This window comes from Bemisia tabaci, chromosome 1 (assembly GCF_918797505.1).
Source record: "Bemisia tabaci chromosome 1, PGI_BMITA_v3".
Taxonomy (NCBI): Eukaryota; Metazoa; Arthropoda; class Insecta; order Hemiptera; family Aleyrodidae; genus Bemisia; species Bemisia tabaci.
In genome coordinates, this window is record NC_092793.1 from 65,598,120 (window position 1) to 65,623,407 (window position 25,288).

The following is a 25,288-nucleotide window of genomic DNA, read 5'->3' on the forward strand; positions in this document are numbered from 1 at the left end:
CAATGTGAGAAACACACAAAATATGTGTACAAAGAGAAAAAAACACTAAGAAGTGGCCCGAACTGTATGTAACAAGGTGTGGAGTTCAAAAATTTAATTTTGACTCTAATTATGATTTTGGTGATGATTTTTTGATGACCAGGGGCGGATTTAGCAATTTGGCAACACAGGATTTCCTACATTCAAACATGTGTTAAATAATCGAGTATTGTCGGAGCACCTGGCACCTCCAAGAATCGATACATTTCCATAGGTTTAAATGGAGAACAAACAGTGTTGCCAATTTTCTGGGCCTGCCAATGACAATGACGAGAAATTCACCGCGAAGGCCTCCACGCCTCCACTCGGATCGAATACATTCCGATAAACAAAAAGCGTCTAAGCTCACGGAAAAGGAAACTTTAGAAGAAGCCTTGTAATTGGGTCATTTCGGAGGAAAAGTGGACGGTTTACGATAAAACGCGGCAACGTGGCTGCCCTGCACGGGAAAACTACGAGGAGGAATGCCTCCTTCCCTTGCGTCAATAATCGTTGTGCCCTTTCGATGGAATTACCGAGTCGGCACAACTCCCACTCTGATTACATAGTGCTTAACAATGACGTCATTGATCCGGGGCGCATTGCGGGACGCGAACGGGAAGGGGCTGGCAGGGTTGAGCCCACGTTGAGACTCGAGTTCGCGTGTCACGGGAGGAGTGCAATGCACCCCCGCTACGTACATCTATTCGAAAGGCCATTTGTTTGATCAACGAGAACAGTACGGATTCGAGCAGGTAGTAAAGCTCCTTTCTCTATCATTACAAGTTTCTTCTCCGTCGTTCAATACGGACACTTCGACAAAAGAAGGAATGAGGAACTTTTTTTTAAAAAAAAATTCTGATCTCAGAAGAAAGCTGGCGTGTGAGCAGTCACATGGATCGCGTTTAACAGAAAGGAACCAAGCCACATCAGCGATTGCCAAATTTAACAGGGCAATTTAATTTTTCACGAGAGAGCGTTTGTGCGGATTCCTTTGACAATTTTAAGGAATTCGCCTCTTACTATGGAGAAAATTCACTGAAATTTGCACTAAAATCCGCACAGCCGTTTTCATAGAAAAAATTAAATTCCCTAATTAAATTCGGCAAAAACTGATGTGGCTACTTTCTGTTTAACGCGGTCAACATATGACTATTCGTCTGGTTCCCTGAAACTTGTTCCGCTGCGAATCACTTTAGTTTCTCACAACTTTTCACTAGCTTATTTTGTAGTGGTGCTTCAAGGGCTACGTGAGCAACAGAGCCCAAGATTGAAACGATGTAATCAGGCCTGTTTTTTAAAGTTTTCTCCCGAATCCGAGCAACGCCTCGCTGGCAGCATGGAGCGGAGCATTGCCGGGTCCCGCCTCATTCGATGGCGCCTTCAATTTTGCAGACGCATCACGGACATCCATCGAGCACGAATAGTTGTATCTCTGCGCCGTCATCGACGCGCGTCCTATCTTTTCATCTATTCCATGTTTCGTTGGTTCCGTTTGTCCCATTTGTGGGGGTGCTTGAACGGCTGCGTGAGCAACACAGCCGCAGATAGGAGAGAAATAATCATGCCTCGTTTTCTAAACTTTTCTCTGGAATCTGAACGCCACTTCACGGGCAGAATAGAGCAAGTTCATGCCTCGCGTCGCGCCACCGCGCCTTCAATTCTGCAGATACGACAAGGACATCCATTAAGCACGAATAGTTGTATCTCTGCGCCGTCTTCAACGCGCGTCCTTTTTCGTGCTCTATTCCCATGATGTGTTGGGTTGGTTCTGTTTCTCTTAGTAATGTTTCAAGTATCCATGCAAACTTACGCGGTGCGATTGTGACGCTGGCCGATGTAGTTATCTTTGCATTATAATGGAACATTTACACACAAAAAATTTATAGCTTCATTTGAGAGTGCTAAAGAAGCTGGGTTCGCAGTTTTTCCATTATGTTTGTCTAAAATTAGTAAATGTAGAAAAATAAATTTAAAAGTAAGAAAATGTGCCGTCTTGTGACGTCATCTGTCGGCGTTTCCCATTTTAACACGTGTACATACTTTAGCAGATACGGTTATTTTGCCATATTTCCTACAATAATTGTTTAATTTGGAACCCGAAGATATTCTCGTGCTCAGTGCTCTTAGTAGTTCTATTTTGAACATAAAAGCTACAAAACTTTGGACAACTGCAAATTCTCCATTAAGCCATTCTGCGAAAAAAACCATTTCCTTTGTTTGCAGCGAAACCGTTTTTTCTTGGTGATCTTTTTCGTGAAGTGAAACATTACAGTAAGGGCTAACGGCTAAAAACCCGTCATCCCGTTCATGAAACTGCACTTTCCCGCGCGAAACGGTTCTGCTAAAATAAGTCCTTTTACGAGCGAGTACAGGAAATATTTACGAGTGCCATTCCAGAAAACAAATCCGAATGTCTTTAACATCAAACTCTTCTAGGGGGGCAGTGCGCTCGAAAGGCTCAACTGCCTCGCGTCTATGAGAGGAGGAAAAAAAAGGGGGGGTGAAAAATGGGGGGCAATAGGGGGGAATAGGGGGCACGCGTGACGTTAACGTTGGGGTAATAAAAAGCGACAGAAAGAAAAATAATGCGAGAGACACGGAGTCCCCGGTCACTCCAGGGCTGTCCTTGTGTGTAGAGCGGGTTGCCGATGATGAGCCTCACGGCGCAAAACCTCGAAAAACCCGGAATTGGCCGATAGGTGGCGACGACGCGAGTCAAGCTCCGTTCCCCACCCCACCTCCAAATAAGATGGTTTTTTTCGCCTGGAGAAAGATTAAATCTGGCCCCAGTCTAATCTGCTGCCGTGCAATTACGTCATATTGCGATGAAGGACATTTTAGCGGTGCCGCCGCTAGCATTTCCAATCACGATACCAAGACAGAGCGAGTTGAATTCATGGACAACTCGGTTGAAAAAGCGCGATCTAGCCCTCTCGGCAACTAGGGCTCCACGCAATTTCACTGAGGAGGAGAGATGCGAGTGGGTGTTTTTCCAGTAAGCTGTATACCAGGATCAAATGAATTTGTCAAGGCGAAAACATTCCAAGCTTCGGTAAACATCTTTAGCTCTTACTTTTCGGCAGCAGGCTTCGATATTTTTTTGATTCTTTCATCATTTGAAGCAAAAACCATGGAGCGGCCGACCAACGGCTGACCCTATATGCTCAAGCTCATCGACGGTGTATTTCTAGCCCCTTCAGCGAGTTGATCGTTAAAATTGATAGACAAAGAAGACATAGGTAGTATGGAGCAACCCTATTGGTCGAAATCGGTGGTTCCTATAGACTAAGGGTGTAAAAGATGGACTAACTATAGTGTCTCTTGGGTTACCGTTAGTCAGTCCATTATCTGCCCCTCCTTCGTTCATTGCAACCACCCGCTTCCACCAATAGGATCCCTCCATACCCCTTTAGTCTTCTTTGTCTATAGCTTTGTCTATCAACTTCAAGAATACCAAGGCTCTTTTTATTTACCAGGCGACCGCCCAAGATATGGGCACAGAGCTGCCTTTCATCCCCGGAGTATTAAGTGATCTCTCTCATCGCAATCATGTTTAGTTTATCATATTTATATACTAATTAGGGTCACGTCCCTAGTCAGAAGTTAGAAGAAGAAGAAGAATTTCAAGAATCAGCCCGCAGGAGATGCGGTGGGCTATGGAAACCAATCCTCTAGCGGACCTCGTGAGAAGCTGTTTTCTAAGAAACAAACACTCGGAAATTATGAGGGTGGAATCCAAGGCTAAGAAACTCCTGCGAAGTTAGCGTCTCCCAGTTTACACGAGTTATTCACTCAGCGGTGACACCTCCCAAGGAGCTCTCATTGGACGAGCGGAGCGCGGCGAGAAGGCCAGCGGCATAATCAACTCGATTCGTTTACTTTTTGATGAGAACCCGTGTTTGGACGAGTAATAAAAGCTTGCCTTTGGCCCGATTAAAAGCGCGCCCGAGTTTTCTCGGAAACTGAAGCCTCAACTCCGACAATAACAAACAATCGGAGGCTGCCGTGCAGGCGCCTCGGTCACCGCCGCACATCGGATCGAGTCGATAGGACAGATCGGACGAAGTTCGGAAACTTTAAACGCTTGTAACTCCGATCTTACGAAACTTCGAGGTTCTAAAAGCAGGGTGTCTACTAAAACATGCTGGTCAAAAATAAGTACTTTTACACAGTGCTTTCTCAGTACATTCTCAAGAGATTCAGTACCTCCAACAGAAAAATTCTGTACTTTTTCAGTACCTCTATTTGACGAAATTAGACAAATTTCAAAAATTCGAAATCGCGAGAAAAATGGCAAAAAATTGAAAAAATTCCGGACCTTTTGGCGGAATTTCCGCACTTTTTCAGTACTTCCGGACCGCCCTAAAAAAATCAGTACTATTTCCGGAAATTCCGGAATGGTAGACACCCTGTAAAAGTGGTTTCATTGGTTTCTGCGTGAAATTTTCTTCGAGAAGCACCCCTTACAGTTTAAAGTTCGACGAAATAAACATAAAACTGTGCAGTTTTTGTCAAAAATCTCATGTCCAACGTCTCTAATTGACTCGATCCACTGTGCGCCGCTGGCTCGAGGAAACCACGCGCGGCACCAATTTTATTTTCCTCGGAAAGTGTGCTCAAGAGCTTCGCAACGCTCGGCAAAAACCGCGCTTTTGCACTCTGTTCCGCCTGCAATAGCGCGATTTACGCTCCCGGAGTGCTTGCGCGTGAACCCGAGTTTACTACGCATTTCCCGGCGTCTTATCGCGATGAGTTTACACTGTACGTTTGCTCTCGGAGCTACTTGCTGCAATGTATTTGCCGACTGCAACGGTAAACATTACCGTCGCTCGTGCCGGTCGCCGGTCGTCCGACGTCACCCATCTGACCAAAAAGACGTATCTCGAATTCCACGTGAGCCCTGCTGTCTATAAAACTCCACGCTTCTCACGGCTCAAGAGGAAATGAAGATACGTCTTTACAAATAAAAAGCGACGACAAGTCCGTCCTTATAGCGCCACAACAGTCAAGATGCAACCTAACCGAATGATGTACTATCTTTCGAATTTATAATCGTTCTTCAAACAGCACTTCTGCTTAGAGGTCCCGTATGGTTTACATTAGGAGGAAGGGAGGTAATTTGAGGAGGCCACAAAACATAGCATCATAAATGGACGTATTTCTGCCGAACCTAACTATGTGCATTATGAGCCCTGAGTCCCATAGAAATATGTGCATAACCAGGCTCACGTCATAATGCACATAGTTCCGTTTGATAGAAATACGTTCAAATACAAGAAATAAAATCGCAAAGCTGAAGTAAAACTCCAAAGAACAACTTTAGGACTAGAAGTAAATCCTTCAAAGGGATTGCAAACATTTGCCACCGTAAAAAATTCAAAATGCAAACAAAAAATATAATATATGTATTACAGGTTTTGAAAATTTCGAGGTGGGCCCGTGTCAGCCTTAAAGTTTGCCATAACCATAATTGTATTTTTTACCGGTACTGTATTTTTTTACTGCGGTAAATCGCTGTAATCTCTAGCAAGAGATCTGTTTTCAAAATTATCAACGTCGAAGTAATTTTTGAATTGCAATCATGAAACTTGAAAAAAAGTGTAAATGTCTGACATCTTGGACAAACTTTAGTTGGTAAGTTAGAATAAAATCCAGTTATTTTTGGTACCCTGTACTGGACATGGAATGTTTCCGAAACGAGCTGCTTCATTTTACATGAGGATAGACACAATCCCTTCAGGACACGGGACATTGCGATAAGTGCCTCGACGAATTGCGGCGCACCAGAAAAACGCCGCGGGCCATCTAACGGAAGACTGTCCACTGTCATAGATTCAGTGACAAAACTTATTTGCAGGATTCAATAAATAACCTCAAATCGCGTCAGTTCGGAGGACGCCATCAAATATTCAATGAGTTGACCCTTTGATCGTGTGTCGAGTTGTACGGAGAGAGCCCTCGACAAAGGTCGGAAGAGTGTGCTAGTTCTTAAGCTACACTGGACTCGTAACATATTGATTTTAGCAGGTGACTTGTGACTAAGGGCTCATGGATAGTTCGTCGCTTGCCTGAAATAAGGGTGTAACTACACATTGAGATGAGCCCGAAAAAACATTGAATTCTATGGAGGACAGGGTTCAATGCAGTGTATGGTTACGCCCTTATGTCAGGTAGGCGACGAGTTGTCTGTGCTCTGCGTTTCTGCGGGTATAATTTGTCATTTTGCGGCTTCACTCCTACCGCAACAATTATTGGAATGCTGCCTAGTTTCGCCTCAAACCGCCGAACCTGTATTTACTGATGATGGAAACATTTTTCATAACGGAAAAGGCCATTGGATAAAAATGCGTAGGGAGGGAAATCTAGAGAAATTTCCTGCGAGTGATAACATCGAAAAACGCGCAGATCGACGACAACTTTCTTGCTCTGAGAGGGTATAACAAAATGTTGACCTTATTTTTCCCTGGCCAGTCTCTGGATCGAATAGATGCTATACTTTTGGTGGGAACAGTGAAATCTACTTATTTAGCGACAATTACGGGGTGAAGACAATAATGCGTCTGGGAGTGAGGCAAAAATAAACGTTGGGGGGAATCGGACGTTTCATGACAAGGCACTGTGCACATCATGTCACTTTACAGCGTCAAATCAACGCGTCCTTCCTTCTTCAGTATTTACATTTTAGTGAGACAATTTGAGCCCCGATCATGTTAAAACTAAAACTTTACACGGCTTCTTTCGCTTGATGCGCAATATTGTTTTTGGTGTCATTCTGCGTGTAAAATACTCTCTAGTGCAGTGATGTAAACGTCACAATTTAGAATTTTCTATTTAATTGCCAATCATGAATACTCATTGATTACGTGCCCATGAATAGTCATTACCCATGAATAGTCGTTTATCGAGGGTTAGGTCAAAACATACGTGCACATTTTAACAGAAGTGCTGTTATAAACCCTCAAAATAAATATTCTATTCAAGTAGGGAAGCTGACTAAGGTATCTCCTTGAATGAAATAAAACATGAGCGAAGATTAGCGACGTCGAAATCGAAGAAACGCATTTTAATTCGGTTTGCGGGCCTCGGCCATTCGGCGCAACTCCGAAATGATCGCCTAGGTCGCGAATCGATTCTGCAGGATTAATAAATGGACTACATTTTGCAATTAGGAACTAGAGTGCTTGGCTTATTATTTTAGAAACAATATAAGCGCCATTAGTTTCCCTATGCAGATACGAGCTTCTAACGGGGTGTCTACTAGAAGAGGCTGACCAAAAATCAGTACTTTTTCGGTATACTCTCAAGAGACTCAGTCCTCCACAGAAAAATCCATTGCATACATTTGTCGAAATTCGACAAATTTCAAAAATTTGAATGTCTTGCTCAAATTGCGACAATTATGACAAAAAAAAATTTAAACAAAAATCGGGGCTTCTTGCGGAATTTCCGCACTTTTTCAGTGCTTCTAGAGCGCCCTTAAAAATTAGTGGAAATTCCGGACTTGTAGACACCCTGTTCTACGGATGGAATTTGTAGTTCCTTATTGCAAAGTGCTGTCCAAATGGAGCGGTGACTAGTTGCTAGTTAGCCGACGAGGGGCGTTCGAGACGGATCCTGTGCCGGACGCCGACGACAATCCATCGGAAACCCTTTAATTGGCCCTTAGGATGCTTCCCGCAATTCCAGATTCGGCCGTCAAAAACGAAATGGACAAAAGACGAATTTCGGCCTCAATTAATATCCGTCTGCATGCAGATACGAGGGTGTGGGCGCTGAGATTTGAATGATAAATCAGGGTTTATTAGTTAGGTTTTACAATCTCTGTGTCTATGTTACACCTCGACGGCGAAAGCCAGTCCGAAAACTGGGCAACTTCATGCTCTGGGATATATTTTCCCCGGGTGAGAGGCCCCGTTTCTGTTGCTAAAATCAAAATCCCTGGAAAAGGAGTTTCCTCGTGGTTGGAAAGAGAGTGCTAAATGGCCAGAGGTTCTAGGTTCTAGGAATTGTGAAGAGGGTGGTAATCTTACAGAAGGGCGCCGGGAGGCCACCTTGAGGGGCTGCTGGAGCCCTGCGGGGGGCCTGGAGGTGGAGGTGGACTCCGAGCTGATCCTCGAGTTGGAGTTGGAGGTGGATGTGCGTTGAGATTGAGTTTGAGATTGAGGTGTAGGTTGAGAAGGTGATTGAGTGAGTTGTAGCCCCGGACGGGGGACAGGGGTGCGTGCCGCAGCCGTGTTACTCACCTGCGAACAAAACAAAAACAACAAAATCAGTTATCAAATCAGAACGCGAAACATAAAAACACTCAAAAGCAACGCATAGGTTCAACAAAAGCGCCTATTTACGAGCACAATTTTCCAGGACCAAGAGAAAAGTTGGCCACTTTTCTAATTTTTAGGTTAGACCTTCTTACAGTACAGCGTCATCGCAGCGCTCCCCTGAAGAATGAGAAAATACTAAAAATACGAGCTATAGCCTGTGTCACGCTATCAAAATACTCCATCAAAATGTCAATGTGAAGTGGTGTGATTGGTCCAAGTCATCGAATATGCCAATCACAACACCTGACCTTGATATTTTGATGATTAGCTTTGATAGTGTGGCACAGGCTTAAGAAATGCGGCAAAGTCTCTAACTCATTTTCGGCAAAATTCTCAGCTGGGCGGCATTGTTCCTGAACCCTTGGTTATGCTGCATTTGAGACTTAAGTGAATTAAGGTGTGATGATGAAAAGAGGATCAACTGCTCTCTGGGAGCTTTACCGCGGAAAAAATAGGAGGAAAGAGCAGTGAAAGAAAACTAATTGCATATTGATTAAGATATAAGGCGATGCGCCTCAACTGGCTACGATCGGGAGCCTTGACTGTGGCATTAGGAGAGAACCCCTCCGCGGGGAGACGCACAGGGCCCGATAACTTTTCCCGGCTCAAATTCTGGCCCTCGACCAAAATTCGCCTCGGACATTTCTTGCAGCGCGCCAACGATTCTACAATGTTGAGTCAGCGTTGTCGGACGAGCTAAGATTCCAAGCCCACTTCCCATTTGAAAGAGAAGAAATTCCCTCTTTCCGTACAACAACATGGATGACGTCATCGTCCACCACTCTCTAATGCTGAAGCATTCACTCGATTAAAGACGATACGTTTGCCTTTTCCAATTTCTAACATTCTTCATATACGTCAGTTGGGCCTAGATTCAGATTTGGGGTTCGTATGCGCGGATTGCATTAAACAGAAAGGAACCATGCCAGATTTAATTGGACAGTATAATTTTTTTGTAAAGGCGCTTGTGTGGGTTTCTTGCAAATTTCAGTGAATTTTCTGCACAGGACGGAGCAAATTCCTTAAAATTTTCAAAAAATCCCCACAAACGTTCTCTTGTAAAATACTGAATTGCTCAGTTAAATTTGGCAATAGCTATGGCTTGGTTCCTTTCTGCTAAACGCGGTCCATATCAGGATTTGCAACGATTTATGAACTGGATACTTGCGCCAAAGATCCGAATCGAATAGTAGTAGATATCTTCATTATAAAAGCATAGCAATTGACGTCATCCACTGCGTTAACCCAAACCTAAGTTTCCTTCACTTCGGTCTCATCGGTGACTTAAGCGAACGAGCAATGATAACGACGTCACTGATAGATAAATAATTCTACTTGGTAAAAACATGCATAATGCGCACTATCACGGGCGTGGACGACGAGCTTAAAGATGAACACAAACTTCCAAAAACCAGAATTCCGGGGCGTAAGTTTGTCAAAAAATGGCACGGATCCGAATCCTGCAGAGGTGCCAGTGGGGGGAGGCGGGGGTCTCAACAAGCCCCCTCCATGTCAAATCCAACCTTAGACGTTAAGTCACAAGACAGCATAAGACGTTTTCTGGAAATTTTTCAAGTTTGACGAGGGGATTATATGGCAACCAGGAACGGGAACGGGAAAGATGGTGCAAGTTCCCGGTAACTCTTTAAAGCATGATCACTTTGTATTTGCGCTTGTGTGAATATTACTCCGTCAAAGTTTCCAGAAGGATCCCTCAGGGTTTCCTTCATTATGTGTTCCAAAATTCTCAGACCGAAATTTCCGAATTCCTTTACATAAAAAAAGAAAAAAAAGCTTCTACCTAATTTTATCTCCTTTTAAATCACGCAGACTTGTACGACACTGTAAACCCATGGTCCACCGCTAGAAGTTCGAATTACGGTAGAGAACACCCAGAGCTTTTATTCCGTTCTTTCGGATGACACAGGCGGGAGTTGTGGTGCCGACACGATATTCGCGAAATTCTCTGACTTTTCCCGGTCGCCGAAAAAACGCGGACCTCCCAGGCTTTTCCGACTGCCATATACCATGTCCCGATGCCGATTGTTCCTCTCTCCGACAACGTTTCGTCGGTTCTCCGGCGTAAGGGCGTATCTGTATTTCCACATGAGCCCATGAAAGCATAGAGCTATGCAGAGGACAGGGCTCATGAGAAAATCGAGATACGACCTTACGTCAAAGGAACGACGATATTTCTCACCCTGTGAGATTCGACTGGAGTAGTTTCGATACCGAGCGGGACGGGATCCGCTCTCCGCGTTCATCGTCGCAATACAGATGTTGCATGTGTAAGGGATTTGCGATTTGACCATTGGTTTGACCTCATGTAAAAGTTCGCAAGAAACACGATGGTGCCACTGGTCTTCTCTGAAATCAACTCCCAAGCTCAAAAAAAGCTCTCAAAGTGAGGCCAAAATGGAGGAGATGTCCCACCCTACCCTGAGAGTCCACCTCTTCATCAAAACAAACTCTCCATGCAAAGATAGGGAGCAAATGCACTAGCAGGGTTGCCACTTTATTTGGGGACTCCAAGACTGAAAACAGTACAACCTTGCGAATGTATTTGCTCCCTATCTTTACATGGAGAGTTTGTTTTGATGTAGAGGTGGACTCTCAGGGTAGGATGGGATATCCCCTCCATTTTGGCCTCAACATGAGAGCTTTTTTTGAGCTTGGGAGATGATTTCAGAGAAAACCAGTGCCACCATCGTGTTTCTCGCGAACTTTTACATAGGAATCAATGGTCAAATCGCAAATCCCTCACACATGCAACACCTCCATTGATGGACAAAGCAATAGACAAAGGAAACGAAGAGAAAACGGAGCAATCCTATTGGTGGAAGCGGGTGATTGAAGTGGTTAAAGGAGGTAAACAATAGGTCAACTAACGGGAACTCACGAGAGACCCTATAGTCTGTCCATCATTTTCCCTTGCAGTCCATAAAAACCAGCCGATTGAACCGATAGGATCACTCCATTTGCCCTCCTTCTTCTTTGTCCATAGCTTTGTCTATCAATTTCAATAATCAGCCCGCTGAACCGACAACGTGGCCGCGGCGCTATTCGGAGGCGGGTGCCAAACCGGGCGAGAAACAACCCCCCCCCCCCCCCCCCCCCTCCGCCAGAACACAAACAACTCCCACTCGCCGGCCCGGCCCGTACTTTCCTTTCCGATAAATACCTTGAGCACTCTATATTGGTCATAAAAAAAGCGGCTCGATGGGCATTGTTGGTCGGTGACTTCACGGTGGCTATTTTCACGCGCCGAATCGCAACAAACCGTCGTTCCTTCCGTCGTCTCCTGGTTGGTGTCTTCGACGGATCGGGTTCGAAACACCAAACAGGTGAGATTACATCGATATTCATCGGTTCAACATGTAAACATAGCCCCAGAAGTCAAAATGGAAATCTAAGGGAACGGGTCTTTTGTGATAGCTGATTTAATCTTTTGCTTACCAAATGGCAATGAGAAGTGAAATTGTTGGGAATTTTCTCATAATCAGCTTTTCCAACTTAAATCCTGTTTTTTTTTTTTTTTTTTTTTTCTTTTTTTTTTTTTTTTTTAATGCAACTATCATGATGCGCCGAGTAAAGTCATAAAGGTGATTTCTCCTTAAAAGTATATAAACATCGATGTATCGAACAATTGTTTCTGAAATACGAGTTTTACTTTATACTCTTTGAAAAAATAGGGAAGCAACGGTGTAGGAGCATACTTCAGCAGTCAATTGGTGAAAAATTTCCCAAAAACCCTACATAAAAGCCAAGTGAGACTCAACGCAAAAACTCCAGTTTGACTGGACTAATCAAACGGGATATTTCGCGTTTCCTTTCATGTGGATTTGTAGGGACACCCTTATAGGGGTTTCGGAGGGGATTTTTGACTAAGGGACTGATATATACTTCTACACAGTTGCTTTTCTGTTTGTACAAAGAATGAAAAGCAAAACTCTCATTTTAGCATAATTTGTTGGGTAAATGGATGTTCGTTTACTTCCTGGGAGGCATTAGCGCGCTAAACTAGGAATGTGTTTAGACTGAATGAGACGGTCGGCGGCGGCGGATCGCGAAAATGCTCTGACAACGATGAAAATATGGAAACTCGGAAAAATAAAACAGCGTGGGCGACGACGGGCCGGCAGAGGCAGCGATGACATGATAACGACGGGTCGCATAAGCTTACGTTACGATCGGCCACTTGGGTCTAGCGAGTTGCCAGTAGATGCCATGCCGTTCTGAAAAGGAAATATTTCTTTTAGAGAAAAATTAGGTAATTAAGCATCTTCCTTCTTTAATCGTTTCTCAGACGAAGGAACGTAGCTACATTCCAAAGTTGCAAGACTGACTCAAACAATCCAATTTGTTACAAGAGTGCGTCTGTGCAGTTTTTGTCAAAAAATGTCTGATCTTTGAATGAGATCTGAAGAAAAATCGGTGAAATTTTCGGTCAGAAATTCCCAAGATTCCCCTGATAAAAATGCAATCCGCGAGGGGAAATTTGGCAAGACTGCGAATTCAGTTACGTTATTTCGCGAGGGTAACGAAGAATTGTGAATTAAAATGAGAGTTGTAACCGTACGAAATATCTACGGATAAAAGTTCATAGGTTTTCGTATTTTACAGGGTTGCCACAGAATTTAGAAAATGAAAGTCCCTGACATTTCCCTAACACATTTTGGTGAAATTCCCCGACAATTGAAGATGACGTTACGAATGGTTGAGAGGGCATAATTGAAAATAGTTTTCAGGCAAAATTTCTTGTTCAAAATATCAAACCCATTCTAGAAAGCAAATGAAGGTGATCTAAACAATTTTTCCTCTCATTTCCGTCATGTTCCCTGACATTTCCCGGTTTTTCCTGATTTCATCAGGGAAAACTTGGCAACGCTCATATGTTGACAACGCGCGACGCTACACGCGATGACTGCCGAACAACACCCTTGTTTACCGACGGCAGCCTTCATTTCCCGTGCCCGGCAAAACGCAATACACCGTCTGCAATTCCCCACGGAATTGCCATTCGCATTTTCCGAGTGCTACACCCACTTGCAACTCCTCTCAGGGTAATCGTCTCGGAGCACGAGCGGACGCCACGCCTTCCGCGGAGACGAAGCATGAATCGTAGGCTATCGATATTTTACCACTTGAAGCTGTGCTAAATAATCGAATACGAAAAAAATACCCTGACGATCGATCCTTTTACAAAGGATTAAATCACCGATCAATCAATAAAGCACGAAACGCCGATAGCCTAGGGGTCCGTGCGGTTGTAACTCTGTTGTAGAATGTATTTCGACTTCCAGAACAAAAATTCCGTAACTTGTTCAAGTTTTCAAGCCAAATCATAAAATGTTCTGACTGTTTCGATCGAAAACCGATCATACACGCAGCGAGGAGAAGAAATACTACGCTTATTTTGTAAAATGAACCTATAAATTGGCCCAATTTCTTTTCCGCGTTTGTAATTTCCATTATCTTGTATATCTAACGATCGAGATAACTCTTCATAAAAGAAGAATAGCGCGCGACGAAGTTTTAGAACTCTCCGTAGCAAAAGAGAAAATAGATGTATTCTGCAGATGATCGCAAACGGAATACTACGATGATATGAAATTCAGAGACTTTCAGGCAATTTTTCAAAATCGAAGGATGTTTGACGGCTTGAAGAATCGAAATAAAAATTTAAGGATAACATGACTGCCAAAACCCACAGGGAAACAGTTCAAAACGCCGCACTGAAAAAAAAAAACACATTGGATCTAGAGTCCAGACTCTTAAAAACATAGACAAGAAAGAATACTCTTAATTCAATCAGATTTAAGGTTAAATCAAGAACCAAGCCTCTTAATTTGAGCGGATTTCCTTTGGTTTTAAGCTTAAATCTGATTAAATTAAGCGTCATTTTTCTTGTCAATGTTTTTAAGAGTCTGGACTCTAGATCCAATGTATTTTTTTTCCAGTGCGGTGAAAATGCTTTGCGTAGCGCTTGACCGGCCGGCCCTCAAGGAGGAATTCCGCTAGGATCCGATCGCGTGTCCGGCCGTCCAGGAGCAAAGAACATTCTGCACTTCTAGATTGTGGATTCGTGCATTGAAATCATTTCTGAGGCGACCATCATATGCTTGTTCGCGGATCGGTATCGCAGCAGGAGGGGGGTGAGGGGGGAGGGAGCCGCTAGATGATATTCAAGATTAAGACACGACAACCGACGAACAAGATCGATCCGTCGTCCGAGTTTGACCGTTGCAATTTCATGCAAACATGTGCATGTGCATCCCGTGATGTGCGCCAACAGGCTCTTCGATTCACCGGAGGGCGCAAACTGATAGCTCCAGGTTGTGAAGATGTGCGCTGAGGGGAAAAGAGAAGTATCTCTGAGAAAAATTCGGGTCGCCTGTAAAATCATCTGTTTGAACCGGTAATAGACTAACAAACTAACGGCAATCCACAAGGGACCCTATAGTTAGTCCATCATTAACCTCCTTAGACTATAAAAACCATGAATTTTAATAAACAATAGGATTGCTCCTTACTTCGTTGGTCTCTTTTGACTATAGCTTCAACAATCAGCCCACACGTACTAAAAATGGCCACAAACTTTGAAAACGAAATGGTCCCGAAGCGGTAGAAGATTACATTCCCCATTTCTGGAACATGCTCCCTGATTTTCCCTGAATTTTTTTTTTTCATTCCCCCATAAATTCCAGTTTTTTCCGGTCCAAGACACCATGGCGTAGAACTAATATGGTCAGAGGATATAGGAATCTCAGCGCACGAGACAGAAGACGCTGGAAGCTCCCTTCATCAAGGCCGCCTCTTGTTCGTACACAATCACACAAAAACCCGGGCGTAAATAAAAATCGCTTCAAAATCCAAGTTTTGGCCCGGCGCGGAATACAATCGCACACTCTACTTTGTAGCCGTCGTCAATGGAATAATGGCGTCTCACCACCTAATTACTTTGCCGAGTTTATTGAATTTCCAATTCTTACTCGGCTTGTGACGCTCCTAATTTAAGTATCCAAGCTCGCATGAAAAATAGATACCACTATTGAGGCTCGTGTGAAACCGTTATTGCCTACTTCGTAAAGTGAAGGCGTATCTTTCGTTCACCGTTCTCCGTGGACTTGTATCAGCGTAAACACATGTGGCAAATGATTGTATATTGCTCATTCCTTTAAAATTCATTTCATTACAAATTGTGCAAATGATCGGGGATACAAATCTTGTCAAATTCCTGATCTACATTAAATCCATAATATCACAATAATTTTGAAGCACCTTAGGCTATGAAAAATAAATAGAAAGAAGATATAAAAAAAGAATAGAAGAAAAAAATGACTTCCAAATAAGTATAATAGATTGGCAATATTTATGAATTTTCGTTACAGCACGGCCATAAGGATGAGGCACGATGAAAAACAGGAATATTCAAAGTCGGGGACAAAATCTGCGTGCAACTCACGAAAATCAATTAATTTCTTCATTTAGGTAAATGGATTGTAATTAGAAATCGGAAAATGAACTGAGATATGTAGCTATTTATAAGCGGATTTGATTACATTATGAGAATGGAACAAAGGTGTAAAAAATAAAAGTAAGTATAAATCGGAACGATTGGTAGGAAAAACTGAGGGAGTCTCTAGAAATTGAGACAGCATCTCATGTTATTTCTCATTGAATACTATTTGCGAATTCAAAACAATTTATCTCTGACTGACGGCAACGCTTGAGACTTCGCATGAAGAGCGTATTAACTCGAGGCCTTTCCCGTTATCAAGTCATTATGTTTTCATGGTTTTTGATTAGATAAATAATTATTCTCATCTCTTCGACTATACTTCACCTACTTTAGATGAAACTTCTAAATGGGAATGCTGGACGCGTGGAAAGAACCTCGCGGGCGATTTCACGGATAGATGAAAATACACTGGAATAAAGAATCTCTTTGATCCGGAGTCTAGACTTAAAAAAATGTGACTAGAAAAAATGCCCTTGCTTCAGTCGGAGATTAGCGTGAATCAAGAGGAAATCCGCTCAAATTTATTTACGAATAAAGGAGAGGGTCTGGGCCTCGATCAAGCAAAAATAAAGTATGTGATGCAAGCAAATGTGAAGCAAGAGTATGTTTTCTTGTCGAATTTTATGAGAGTCTGGACTCTGAATCAAAGAGGCATGTGTTTCCATTGTACCGTCACTGATGAGGCCCTAGCGGCTGTTTGGCGGGTGAAAGAGTCGATAGTGGAGTAATTAAGGAATGTTGAATTCGTGGCACTTTTTGGCCACAGGCACTTTCCTTAAAGTTTGATTTCAATATTCCCTAGATAATATTCCGTTTCTATTTGATGTACTGAAAAATAAAATAAAAAAAAAAATCTCAGCATTATATTTTAATCACTTATCATGCGATAGATTTTAGTTAAGTTTGTGCATTTTTGACCCATGATACGGGCTCTTTTTCTTGCTGCCAGTTTCAGTCTGGCTTCCTCTCCATTGGGGGGGGGGGGGGGGTGTCAAAAAAAATCTAGGTACTGCCTAAGGAGACATTTTGAAAGCAGAATCGTTTCGAATTAGATCTAATCAAAGAGAGGACTGAAAATAAGTTGACACAGAGGAGAGAAAGGAAAATTAGATAATTCACAATATTTGAATACAAAATGAATAAGCATAAAGTGGTAAGGAGAGAGGGGGGACGACGAGACGACTCGGAGTTAAACTTGATGCAAATAAGAGATTTCAGAATCTATCATAAAAAAACGGTTGATTATAAACTTGTCGCTGAGTGCAGCCTTTGGCATCTCATAAAAATCTTTTTTTCACGCGTAAATCACGCTCGTGTCAATCCTTTTTTGTTTTGTACTAATCATGAGCAATTGAGCAAGCCTGTCTGGAGGTTAGCATCTATTTATTGAACGAGCATCGAGAAGAAATTCAAACACGGCTGTGAGAAGCAAAACATTCAACCTAGGTATTGTAGAGTTTGTTCAGCAAAAAAGGGAGGTATGAAATATAAAGAATTGAATAAATGTAGCAAGTTTAGTAAAATTCTAACAGGTCATTTTATCTTTTCCTGTGGATTAAAAGTATACGATTAGCGATAAGTCAAATGGGTACACGATAAAAACTAGCGTTGGTGGAAACGGGAGTGGTCGATGGAAAATTTTGGTCAATACTGGAAGTTCCGAGATGGGACAGTATGAGACCTAGCCGGTCTATCCTGTCCTGTTCGCTTTCATCTAGAGTACCAAGTTAAGGATATGAGTTGTAAATTAAATTGGGATACTCTTCTCCTGAGCTAGGACGAGAAAATACTGAGGCGTTTGGCTCGGGAGGAGATCGAAGTTTGCAAAAGGCAGATGAACATACCTGAACTGTGATGCCGGGGACGAACTCGGCCTGACGCCTGTGGCTCGGCAACATGCGCTGCTGCCTCGTAGTCATCCTGCCGGCGTCCTTCTTGTTGGGCGGCAGGAGCCGGTGACTGGCCCGTCCTTCGCCGGCGTTGTAGCCGCTCTTGGCCTGACCCGAGCTGGGTCTCCGCTGGTTCTGCGGCTGCGCAGTCCTCCCGGCGGCGGCGGCGCCGGTGGATCGGCTCGCGGGCGGCGCTTTCCCGCCGATCGTCGCGCGCACCGTGGCGTTGCGGGCCGGCGCGGCGGCCACCGACGACGCCGGAGTCGGGTTCGAGGCGAAGTTCTTCTTGAGGGCGGCCAACCAGCCGAGGCGCCGCACGTGGTGGTTGGCGTCCGTGTCGTTCTTGTAGGTCTCGCTCCGGGTCGGCACCGTCCCGGCGATGGTCCGACGGTTCGCCACCACCGTCTCGTTGAGCTTGTTCCGCTCCATCTCCTGCTTCTGGAGCTTCTTCAGCTCCGACTCGACCATCGTCAGCTCGTTGAGGTGGTTCTCGATGAGGGCCATTTCGGGGAGCATGTTATCCGACTCGCCGCCGAGCCCGCAGCTGCTCCCGACCGACGAGGCCATCTGGTTGGCCACGCGCGGCGAGATCGAGAACCCCGTGCTCCGCTTCACGTTCCCGCTGCTGATGGAGTCTCTGTCGCTCTTGTCCTCCTTCTTCTTCTTGTCCCCTTTGCCGAGGACCTTGAGGACGCCGTCCAAGGACTTGAGGTTGATCTTGAAGCGGCGGCTCTTGCGCACTTTCTTGTCGACCGAGTGCGACGGGGAGTTGTCCGAGGAAGTCCCGGCTCCCGAGGACGGGGTCAGGACCGGGACGGGGATCTCCACGACTTTGGCCTCGGTATCGTAGGTGCCCGAGTTCTGGGAGACACCGTCCTCGTCTTTGACCCTGATCCCGGGAACGAGGATCCGGTTGCCGGACCTGTCCTCCTGCTCGCCGGCCGCCGCCGCCGCCTCGTTCTTCTCGACCGGGACGACTGAGAATATGTGCGAGCCGGTGCTGATCTTCTTGACGCGCGGTTTGACGGCCTCGTCACCCACGCCCAAACTGGGCGATCCCAGATTGGAGTCTGCTTCTGTGTCGCTGGTCTCGGCTCTGTCCCGGAGCAGAGCGGCGCTCTCGCTTTCCGGCAGGGCGTCTTCGTCGTCGTTCTCGTCGCCGATCTCCAGGTCGATGTGGGCGATCATCTTCCGCCGGGTGGACTCGTCTTTCCTCGCGGCTTCGATGGCGTTGGCAGCCATCTCGACAACGGTGCTGCTCGTCGACGAGGAGCTGCTCTCGTCCACCTCCTTGATTTCGGGCAGAGGGGGGACGGGGGCGGGGGTGGCGACGACCGGCACCGTCTTCTCGGGCTCGGCTTTATCACTTAGGCTTTCTTCAGGTACAGTTTTATCGGCGTTATCACATTTGTCCGAGGACCCATCTTCTGCGGCGCTGTCCTCTTGGGTGGGGGTTAGCGCCGACTCGGGTGCGGGGCTCTGGGAAGGCACGGCGATATCATCACAGCTCGTTTTGAGGGCCGCTTTCTTGGCGCTCCAGTCTGGTAGTTCCGGTAGTTCCGGGGGGTCGTCCGGGTCCTCGCCGGGGTCCAGGCCGTTGACGTTCGGCTCCGGCTCGGACTCGGCTCGCTCCTTGTGTTTCCTCAATCCCATCGTGACGGATGTCGACGGATCAGTTTCTCCGATGCTCGCCATTTTACTCACACCGGCTGCATGAACCCTTCGTCTCCTTCATTTTACCGTCCGCTCATCGTCCGACGGCTCATTCCACTGAGATCTCACTAGTTTTTACCGCACAACTTACACAAGGAATCGGACGGATTTCACACTTTCATGCTGAAAAGAGGTACGTAAAGAAATGAGTACGCTGAAATCGGAATGTAGACAGTGCGAGAGTGTATGGAGATGAGTGGATGAGAGAGGGAGGGAGGGAGGGGGGGAGAATAGGTTATTACCTATCTTTCCTAAAACTAAGTTCCAGAAATGAACTTGTGGCTGACTTATGCCTGCATTTGAGCGTTTATATTTCATCTGTCATAGCATTCATTTACGAAAACATCAAATTCTAAAATTCAACGACATTAGATTTTAAGATGGCGGCGTTTATGAATCATTCATTCAACCCACTTACAGCTTCACCCACATTACATGGTCCATCAGTTGGATCAGAAGTAAACTATCTATCCGGCCAAAGGAATGAAACTTCCTTAAGGGACTCCAACGGCAAGAGAATAAAACAAAACAGAAACCGGAAGACCGATTAACAGATTGCTGACAGCAGAAGCCGAGGATTTTTCTTTATTCAAATATAATTGATATTTTCATTAGACGTAAGGATGCTTTGCAACGAGCGGACGCGACCTACACTTGAGTCTCAACAGCATGGGAGAGGAACAGAAAATCGACAAACTTTTTTCAGTTTATCGATGATTTTACATGAAAAGAGTAAAGATGAACCGAGGTTCTCAGTCGACTAGAGAGAGGAATTTCCAACCGAAGCTCCAATCCCAGCGGGTATTTGCATTGGTCGATGATTTGCTGATCGGGAGATGAAAAAAGAAATAAAAGAGGAAGAAGAATTTATAATTGCGCCGTGCCATAGATTTTTCCCCAAGGTCAAAACGTGGCGAACAATACAATTTCTTCCCTCCTCCCGGGAGAGTGAGCTCTATGAACTTGAGAAAATATTCCAAGAGTCGGACTCGGAGGATGACATTCTCGTCGTCTCTCCACGCGACCTCCAACTTTCGAGCTTGAGCTTCCTGCGAGCCGCGTTGGAAGCCGAGGCACAAAAGAACTCCGAGTGCCAGGAGACCGCCGAATCAACCTAACTTTTGATGACGGCGGGGAAAAGTTTATTAAATTTTCGATTAGGAACGCGCAACATCCGAAAGTTAAACGTCATTCCGAGTTGAGCCGGCGAAAGTTTCCGCGCTAAGCTGGTGGTTCGATATATTTTCGTCAACGGCTTAAATACCTCCACTCGGTTCGCTCTGGACAGGTCGGGGTGACTAACGAAAACTTGAGGATAAGTTCTAGCGGAGAGATCCGTCCTTTCCTTTCCTTCACACCACGTGTCAAAATTCGGGCTGACAGGCGAAAAAGTTTTACTCTCGCGAATTTCAATGCATTAATGAACACTGCGTCTTTACGGTCGTAGGAGAGAGAAATTCTTTTGAGCCAAGGGCCAAGGGTATGCAAGAGGTTGGGGCTTGATTCATTTTTCCCTCTTCTGGTAGAAAGTTCTAGTAATTTTATACGTTTTTACCGACACCCCCCCCCCCCTCTCACGATGAATTCGAAATCAAATTTACGACCTTTTCTGGAGTTTTTCAATAACCTCTGCCAATGGGAACTCTAATATAGGTACATTAATTAACATATCGATTAATATTGTGGCTACAAACGAGGTATTTTGTAGTTTTTCTCCCCAAGTTCGCAAATCGCTGGGCGTTGTGAAAGACGCAACTCGGACGGTAATTTGAAGCGAGAATCTTGAGAGTCGATTAATGACATTCATTTGGACCACTTAATTTACTTAACCTTTGGACACTGACTTATCTCGTGGGTGAATTGTAGTCGAGAGGTTATTTCTTATTTTCCACAGATAAGCGACGACTCTTCGTAGCAATTTACAATTCGCGAAACGAGATTATGAGCAGTTGAATATTTAAATAGGTAAGTGGCACACAATGAAACACGTTTGAGAGATCTCATCAATCTTTTCAAAACCATGGAACGAGTTAACTTGGTTTGATCCAGAGTTTTCCTGAGAGAATATTGTCAATGTTGCCTTTCTTCAACTGATGAAATGAACCTATGAGTTAAATACATTTTACTTCTTAGTGTTCAGTTGGGTTCTTTGATGTCATACGGATGTAAAATTGAGTTTTTAGGCTCATGACGCCGTTTCCCTCACGAAAGGACGTAACTCACTCCATTTCATTGTTGCCAAATTTTCCTTCGCAAATTGCATATTAAGTAGGAGAATCTTGGGCATTTCTGACTAAAAATTGTATTGATTTTGTCCTCAGATTTCATGCAAAAATCAGAAAAAATTTTGATAAAAATTGCACAGGTATACATTTTTGTAAAATCAATTAATAGTTTAAGTCAATTTGGCAACTTTGGAATGGAGTTACGTTCCTGCGTCCGGGAGACGACGACGAGTCGAACGGAAATATTCAAATCGAATTTTCTGCCCGGCTTCGAAGCTACCATTTGTCTCTGAAATGGATTTCAATCGTGAGCGGCATTGTCAAATAGCAGTTGACGCATACAAACAGCACTACAATAAAGATGCGGGTATAGTAATAATAATAATATTTTTTTAAAACAAAAACCTTAAGTAAGTTTTTAACCAGCTGCTAGAATTATTTCTATTCGTTAATGGAAAAAGAGGACGTGTCATACAATTTGGCACCGTTGCGCAAGAAGTTCAAGAATCTTGTTTACACGTGCCTGAACAGCTTCAGATTATGAATAAGTTATCACACTAATTACGCACTGTTCACATAAGAATGAGTGCGTTTGACGTAAAAAACACCTCTCTACTCGCACAGCCGAGCAAGAAAAGTTGCGACGCAAACACGGCTCATCAGAAGGAACAAACTTGAAAAAAGAGCTCGATTCCCTCTGCGCTCAAAACTAGGAGATAGTCATCGATGTGTTGTGCTCCGTCTCGGAGAAAACATTTGCCTACAAATGTCTACTAAGATATTAAGAGGATTTAAAGAAGATAATATTGACTCAACCTCAGCGATGAAGAAGAAATTCTTCCCGGAGGATGTCGGACGAAGAAAAACAAAACTCGGGTCAAACAATCCGGGACCATTCGGAAATTCACCCTTGATATGAAGAAAGAACCGTTTGAAATTGCGCCTGAGTCTTCTACCAACAGTCGAAGGATCTTGATTACTTCTCCGAGTAAACAAGTAAAAGCGAACGGACTTTATTCGTTTAACGGTTCGATTTGTGAGCTGTTTATTTACGGAATCGTTGCGATGCAAAACTTGTGCAAGCACTGCACGCTACGTATCAATCCATCTACCATCAACCGAGGATTGCTTCGTATGGTAGACGAGAATCGTTTCCTTCGGAGGAAGTACACCAAAAGTAAATCCTAAGTGGAGAGAGATGATCAAAAACAAAATAAAACATTCTCTGCACAGACTTTTCCGGATAAAACATGCCAAGGCCAAGGCTCATTACGTCGTTCCCTAGACGAACACTGGGAAAAAAGTCGCTTGGATCTAGAGTCCAGACTCTTGAAAACAATGACAAGAAAAAATAATCTTGATTCAATCGGATTTTTGCTTGAATCAATAGGAAATCCGCTTAGATTAAGAGGCTTGGTTCTTGATCTAAGCAAAAATCCGATTGAATCAAGAGTATTTTTTCTTGTCAATGTTTTTAAGAGTCTGGACTCTAGATCCAAGCTACTTTTTTTTCCAGTGAAGGAACGTCACTTTATTCCAAGTTTGCAAAATTGTTTCTAACAATTCAATTTTATACAAAGATGTACCTTGTGTTTTGATTTTTTTGTGAGATCAGTGGCATTTTCAGTTAGGAATGCCAATATTTTCCTGGTAAAAGTGCAATTTGCCAGGGGAAATTCAGCAACATTGAAATGCCGTTACGTTTTTTTGAAAGGAAAACGACGATTACTGACCTGCCGGCCGATTATTGAACTTGATAGACAAAGCTATGGACAAAGAAGACGAAAGGGATACGGCGGGATCCTATTGGTGGAGGCGGGTGGTTGCAATGGACAAAGGAGGTAGGTAATAGACTAACTAACGGCAATTGACAAGAGACCCGACATTTAGTCTATAGTTTTCCCTCTTAGTCTGTAAAGACCACCAGTTTCAACCAATGGGATCGTTACATACTCCCTATGTCTTCTTAACTAATAGCTTTGTCTATCAATTTCAATAATCAAGGCTGGCTCAAGAAGGACAGCAAAAAGGGAAGAAAGAGAGAAGAAACTCAACTGCTATTCGTACGTTGGGTCTGGTTCGGTAGGAAAAAGGGGAGGCGACATTAACAACAATTTTCTTCAATTCATACAAAGGGAAGGCAAAGGATTCTGACAGAATTAGGTCACTTTTATATTCACAAGCCACGTTTAGCCACGTGGAAATCAAGGGATCCCCTCCCCACCACCGGTCTAGCATTCCTAATTAACCTAAGAAGAGGAAAACTCGAAATCGAATAAGAAGACGCTTTCTTTCAGGGACTCAGCAGGATGGTTAGCGGGAGGTAACCGAAATGAATCCCGAGAATGAGAACTTGGAATATGCTTAGCGGTCATGCATTTACCGAACTTATGATTTCTTTTTCCTTTAGTGACAGTCTTGATAAATTAGGTAGAACTTCACGGAGGAAAAACAAAAAGAAACGCGGTAAATAAAATATGCGAATGAATAAATTTGCCACTTCTCAAGTAAATGTTCGGTGCGCAAGACCGTCACGTTGTTTCAAAATTCGATAGAAGATTCAAGCGAGTATAGAAGTCTTGACGAACGTCGCTAACTCAGCGCACAGAGAGCCCTGCGACTCATAATCGTCATTCAAACCTATCCTCCAGGTCCAGAAAATGACATTTAAAAAAGAGAAAAAAAAAGGGGGGGGGGGGACTCCATATTCCAATTTTCCTGTAGGATGTAAATTAGTAATAGCCCTGTGCTCCACAAGAAAAGCACTACCACAATTCGAGTCATTTTGCCTGCGAGGATAATGATAGCTATTCAAAGCTTAACGAGTCTTTGGGATGGAGGCAAACTGGAAACGGGAGACGAACAGATACCAAGCACGTGAACGACAATCGGACTTGAACGCGATGACGGAAAAAATCGCCTTATCATATCGAGAAATGAAGGTGTTCTTTGAATGTCGACTTATCGGCTATAAGAGCGACGATCATTGATGTCCCGTGAGCGTTCCACAAGCGCAAGCGATCGCAAAGGAGAAGTTGGCGCTCCCGAAACTTGCAATTCGCCGAGCGTGTTATATACAACGAGTGATAATACAGGTGGAAAAAAGCTGACAAGTGCAATGATCACGCTGCAATTATTTGTTTCTTAAATGCTCAGCCGTATAATGTTAATTATTGTGGACGTATTTGACCTGTCTGTCTTATCGGACACATTACCAATGCAATTAACTGTGCCGTTGTATGAACTAACTTTGCTGAAACAACAGTTAGTCCATCATAATGAGAAAGATTATACAACAGTATTGTAAAAACGACGTTCTTGAGCACAGTTTTTTTATATGCTGAGTTCCTCAACGAGTGAAAAACCAGATGATTTGACACAAGAGCGTTTCTTAAGGTTCAAGAGCCATACGACATTCAAAGGCTGTCTTCTCTCTTATTGAAGGCGAACTTGTGAGAATGAGCGTAAAATTCCGTAAAATGCTCAAACTGAAACAAGCAACTATAACTGCTCCTGAGCCACTCACATTGCCTACCAGCTTATTGAAGGCAAACTGGGGAGAAAGAGAACGAGGTTTCGTAATTTGCGACTAGAACA

General features: G+C 44.0%; 1 protein-coding gene across 6 annotated transcripts in view; it reads right to left on the reverse strand.

Annotated features, from left to right (window-relative positions):
• The window catches only part of par-1, a 124,390-nt gene that overhangs the window by 76,067 nt on the left and 23,035 nt on the right, over positions 1 to 25,288 (reverse strand). For all 6 annotated transcript variants that reach the window (XM_072305583.1, XM_072305579.1, XM_072305573.1 and 3 more), the window contains exon 2: positions 17,709 to 19,589. In XM_072305583.1, the coding sequence (XP_072161684.1) occupies positions 17,709 to 19,448 (1,740 nt within the window). In that variant the 5' untranslated portion in view covers positions 19,449 to 19,589. The remainder of the gene's footprint in view (positions 1 to 17,708; positions 19,590 to 25,288) is intronic.